At 39.9% G+C, this 6,000-nt stretch overlaps 1 protein-coding gene across 2 annotated transcripts in view; it reads right to left on the bottom strand.

Annotated features, from left to right (window-relative positions):
* Nucleotides 1-240: 240 nt before the first annotated feature.
* bys (Bystin) overlaps nucleotides 241-6,000 on the bottom strand; it is a 61,419-nt gene continuing 55,659 nt past the window's right edge. For both annotated transcript variants that reach the window (XM_076203750.1, XM_076203751.1), the window contains exon 10: nucleotides 241-444. In XM_076203750.1, the coding sequence (XP_076059865.1) occupies nucleotides 379-444 (66 nt within the window). In that variant the 3' untranslated portion in view covers nucleotides 241-378. The remainder of the gene's footprint in view (nucleotides 445-6,000) is intronic.

Here is a 6,000-nt window from a genome sequence, read left to right as displayed (position 1 = left end):
CACAAACAAGGGTACACAGTATTCTAGTGTCCCATCCATATAGCATGCCACTTTGAGTTCATTTCTCACATGACTTTCTAATTTTGTTTTTTAACTTTGCCTTGAATATAGGAAAACCAGCTAGTTTAAATCCCAAATAACACCAGTGACTGCTATCCTAGCTGTGCAACACAATTATTTTGAAGATTTCAGTCAGTCACGTACTGCTAAGCACTTAATGATGTAAATGAGATGACAATGTCATTTTCACATTTAATTGAAAAATAATACATAATTTCTATAAATTCAACAAGGAGTTAATGATAATTTTAACATTTTCCTAGAAACTTTAATGAATCAAATATCCTTTCTAACACAAGTTATTTCACATGTAAATCTTTAATCACTTTCAGTGGCCATCACAGAGTCTTCTCGGCATTTGGAAAACTGCAACTCTCTCCTCACCTGTTGTGAAAAAGGTTAATTACAGTTTGTATACAAACAGAATATTGGGTCAATATAAGATTGGTACAAAGAAAAAAAATTAAACTCAGACTAGGAGTAATTATCTCAAATGACATGACACCAGACAAATGTCAACAAATCTGTCGGAGAAACTTTTAACTTAAAGATCAATGAAAGTTGCCTTTGACAACATGGATGAAGAAATGGTAAAGAAAATACTAGTTACACTGATAAGATCAAAATTGAATATGCAGCATCACTATGGACACCTAGTACAAAAAAAAATATATATAAAGAATTCAAAGAGCAACGACAAAGATGGCACACTTTGCAATTTGACATATGAACAAAGATTGGATAAACTAAATCTATCAACCCTGGAACAAAGTAGAGAAAGAGGTGATTTGCTAACCATTTACAGAATTATGAAAGTGATGGAAATTCTTGATAGGGATGACCTACTATAATGGGACAGAAGAAATACAAGAGATGAGAAGACACTTAAGAAGGACAGTTACAGAAGAGATCTGAAAAAGAATAGCTTCCCACACAGTGATAGATATCTGGAACAAACCGAATGAGGAAACTGTGACTGCTAAAACTATACATGACTTTAAGAAAAAATTGGATTCAGAAAGATACAATAGTGGGTCACTAAGAACATAGCTCTTTTCCTGCAAAATACAACTAGGTAAATACACGTACACAATCAATTACTATGGAAATTGGAACATATTGGAAGACTGAGACTTCTGAAGGTTACAGGACAGTAGTGAAGGATACTAAGTCAGGATGGAAGGTAGTGACTAGCAGTTCCACAAGGATCCTTAATACTAGATCCTGTAATGTTCCTTACCTCTAAGTGTCATTATGGAAGATATAACAAGCTATCCCACTGAGGTACTGACTGTATCTCGTCATGCAGTCAGTACTTTAGGGACTGTTTTGGGGTCCCCCTACAGACCAGAGTCATACATCATTTGAATGTGAATAAAATTACTTACAGAGGAATGATGCTTTTTTGTACTAGGGGTGAATGGAGAATGGTTGTATATGGATGATGTTGTGATGCATGAGGTGGAATGGGCAGGGGGATAGGGGTGAGGTAGTATGTGTGAGCAAAATTTGACGCAGCCCGAAGGAATTTCTCCCTGTCTTCTCCTTTTATGCATGGGGGGGGTCGCCGATTTAATGAAGCGGCCTTGCTGTGGATGTGCTGTGTCTTGTGACACTGCTTCTGACTCAGGACAGTGGACAAGGTGCAGGGATGACCCGTCATCCAGGAGGTGCTAAGATAGGAGGGAGGGTGGAGGGGTGTGGAGTGTATTCAGGGATGGAATGGGTGGGAGTGATTTTGTGCCTTTTCCTTTTTGGCTACCTCCCTTGTAAGGGGGAAAAAGCCTTGGTATATGTATGTGTATGTATGTTATTCAAGACTACTAGATATAATACAAGAAAGGGATGGATGAGCTGACTGTGCATTCCTAGATCTACAAAAAGATTTTGATAAAGTACATATATATACCAAAGGCTTTTTCCCCCTTATAAGGGAGGTAGCCAAAATAAACAAAGGGATAAAAACCATTCCCAACCATTCCATCTGCAATACATTCCACTCCTCTCCACCCTCCCTCTAATCTTGGCACCTCCTGCATGATGGGTGATCCCAGCATCTTGTCCACTGCCCTGGTTCAGAAGCAGTGTCGCAAGACACAGCACATCCACAGCAAGGCCGCTTCATAAAATCGGTGACCCCCCTCTCCATCCCCCCCATGCAGAAAAGGAGAAGACGGGGAGAAATCCATTCGGGCTGCATCAAATTTTTCTCACACATACTACCTCACCCCCATCCCCCACCCATTCCACCTCATGCATCACAACCTCATCCATATACAACCATTCTCCATTCACCCGTCTTCTGTCCTCTCCCGTCCTTCCTGTCTACCCTGTTATAAGCCTTTTCCAGATCCATAAAAGCCCAAAAAACATCCTTACCTTTTCCTATAGCTCTCACATATCTGTCTTACCACAATAATCTGATCTACACAACCTCTACCTGTCCTAAATCCACACTGTTCCTCACCAATTTCTTCCTCTCATAATCCTCTCAATCAAGATCCTTCCATAAGCCTTCCCAACTACACTTAACAAGCTAATCCCTCTGAAACTACTACACTCACACTTGTCCCCTTTCCCTTGTAAAGTGGAACTATACAGGTACTCCTCCAGCACTCTGCCCTCTCTTAAACAAACATTAACCTCACCAGCCAGTCCACCATCACTGTACCTTCTTTTTTCAGACATTCTCCATAGCATCCATCCAGACCAGGTGCCTTACCTGCTTTCATCATCTTAACAACTGCCTTCACTTCATCCTTCCTTATTTCTCCTCCATTTTCCTCACTCATCACGGTCATTTTCTTAGCACTTCCCACTGCAACTACCTTTCCCTCCCTATCCTCCTTCACATTTAGCAACTCCCTAAAATATTCTGCCCATCTTCCCCTTACTGCCTTCTCTTCCATTATCATCTCTCCATCTGCACCTTTTACCTATTCTTTTCTACTTGATTTGCCTCCTCTTCCTCTCTTGATTTCTTTCCAAAACATCTGTTTATTAATTTCAAAATTTTGTGTCATACTCTTACCCCATTTCACATCTCTCCTCTTTGCCTCCTTTATCTTGTGCTTTAATTCTCTTCTCTTTTCTTTGTGCCTTTCATATGACTCCCTCATCCTATTTTGTAACCAATCTATGAAAGCTTGCTTCTTCTCATCTACAACCTTCTTTGTTTCCTCATCCCACCACTCACTACCCTTCCTTCTATTTCCTCCTGTCCTTCTTGTTCCACACACCATCTTTGCACACCTTGTGACTCCCTCCTTGAACCATCCCCATTCCTCCTCCAGTCCTAGCTCTACTCTATCCTTCACTCCCTCCCTCTCCTCTCTCAGCTTCTTCCTGTACTCCTCCTTTTCCTTTTCATTTAAGCAGTTCACTCTAAGCACCTCCCTACCGTTTGTCCTTTTTCTTTCTCCATCTATCCTTCACTCTCAACTTACCTTCCACCAAAAAATGATCTGATATTCCCCCACTCTCTCTCCTTAAAACATGTACATCCTTAACTCTTCCTATTATACTCCTATCTACCACTACATAGTCCATTAATGTTCTATCTACCACCCTTCCATCCACCACCCTCTCCCATGTGTATTTATGCTTGACTTTCTTCCTAAACACTGTGTTTACTATAATCAACTCTCTAGACACATCTCCATCATCAACTCTCCATTATGATTCTTTCCTGGAACTCCATATTTCCCAACCACTTTGTCTATTGGCATTTTTCTAGCATTAAGGTCTACTACTACATTGATGTTCCTCCCTAATCCCTCTATGCATTCATATAAATCTATCCAAAAAGCCTCACTTTCTTCTACACTCTTCTCACTACCAGGCCCATACCCACTTACAAAAACCCACATCTCCTTTCCAAGTTTCACCTTCATCCACATAAACCTTGAAGAAATCTACTTCCACTCCACTCCACTACACACTTACCTATCTCTTCACTTACTAGTATAGCCACCCATTCTCTCCCTTGCCCTCTCTTCACTCCTGAGAACCTCCCAACTACACTCCCAAACTCACACTCGCCCTTCCCTCTCAATTTAGTTTCACTCAAAGCCAACACATCCATCTTCTCACAAACATACTACCTATCTCTTCTCTTTTACTCTCATCTGTACCACATCCACACACATTAAATGACCCAAACCTTAGGGTACTTGTTAGAAAACTCCTAGACCCTCTTATGCCTTTACTTTTTTTAGGAATGTCCCCTGTGGGGCTACTGGGAGAAGGATGTCTAGTCCCAATCCCCGTCCCGTTTTTCTCGCCTCTTACGATCCAAGTGGGATTGATGGCAGCATTCTTTTCCCCACAACAGGTTTTGATAAGTCCCTCACAAAAAACTATTAAGAAAACTGGAAATCATAGAAGGGATACAAGGTAAACTATTGAAATAGATGAAGGACCTTTTGCATGGAAGAAAAATGAAGGTAGTACTCAAAGATAAGAATTCTACTTAGGAAGAAGTAATTAGTGGAATTCCATAAGGATCAGTATTAGCTCCAATAAGGTTTTTTATGTGAATGACATGGACAAGGGTGTGGAACGTTACATGAGCTTCTTTGCAGATGATGCAAAACTGTTAAAGAAAGTGAGTACTGAAATGGACTGTGATTCACTACAAAGAAATCTGAACAGGATTTGGGAATGGAATCAGAAGTGGGAAGTGGACTTCAACATTAAGAAATGTAGCATAATGGAATTTGAAAAAAGTAAACAAAGGATATAAGTGCCACAAATTTTATCTGTTTTTACTCAAGACTACTGTAATACAGGAAAGGGATGGATGGACCTACAAAAAACTTTTGACAAAGTCCCACACAAGACACTATTAAGAAAACTGGAAACCATAGGAGAGATACAAGATAAACTACTGAAATGGATGGAGGACTTTTTGCATGGAAGAAAAATTATAGTGCTCAAAGATAAAAGTTCTACTTGGGAAGAGGTGATTAGTGGAGTTCCACAAAGGTCAGTATTGGCTCCAATAATGTTTGCTATGTGAATGACATGGATGAGGGTGTGGAATGTTACATGAGCTTCTTTGCAGATGATACTAAACTGTTGAAGAAAGTGAGTACTGAAACGGATTGTGGCTCGCTGCAGAGAGATCTGAACAGGGAATTCAATATTACAAAATGTAGCATAATGGAATTTGGAAAAAGTTAAAAAGGATATCAGGACAATATAAAATTGGTGAAAAGGAAGTAAAGACAGTAGGATCTGACAAGACCTGAGGGTGATTGTTACAAAAGATATGTCCCCTGACAAAAAGATAAACAAAATTATCGGAGAAACCTGCAACTTGCTAGGATAAATAAAAATGGCTTTTATTTACTTGGATGAAGAAATGGTAAAGAAAATGCTAGTCACACTGATAAGGCCTAAATTGGAGTATGCAGTGACACTATGGTCACCCAGTACTAAAAAGATAAGGAAGATTGACAGAATCCAGAGAGCAACTATAAAGATGGCCCCAACATTATCAAAATTGTCATATGAAGAAAGATTGTCAAACCTAAAACTACTGACTCTGGAAGAAAGAAGAGAAAGAGGTGAACTGTTGACCATCTACAGAATTATGAGAGATTGGAAATCCTTGATAGAGATGACTTACTAAATTGGGATAAGAAAAACACAAGACATGGAAGGAAACTCAAAAAGGACAGTTATAGCAGGTGGGGTTGGGGTGGGGTGGGAATCCCCAAAGAGTGGTGAATGTATGGAACATACTAAACAAGAGAATAGTGTGTGCAAAATCAATGCAAGAATGTAAGAGCAAATTAGATATGGCATGACATAGACAGTTCACCACAAGTGTAGCTCCCCTTCCTGTAAGATACAACTATGTATTGGCTGCTTGTTATTGAGGCAAAGTAGCATGCAGTTGATACTTTAGGGTCTATATGGGGCGCCCCTACGGAC

Source organism: Oratosquilla oratoria, chromosome 20 (assembly GCF_046742065.1).
Source record: "Oratosquilla oratoria isolate Oo_2021 chromosome 20, ASM4674206v1, whole genome shotgun sequence".
Lineage (NCBI taxonomy): Eukaryota > Metazoa > Arthropoda > Malacostraca > Stomatopoda > Squillidae > Oratosquilla > Oratosquilla oratoria.
The sequence above is the reverse complement of the archived record's forward strand: the minus strand, read 5'-3'. Positions and strand labels throughout refer to the sequence as shown.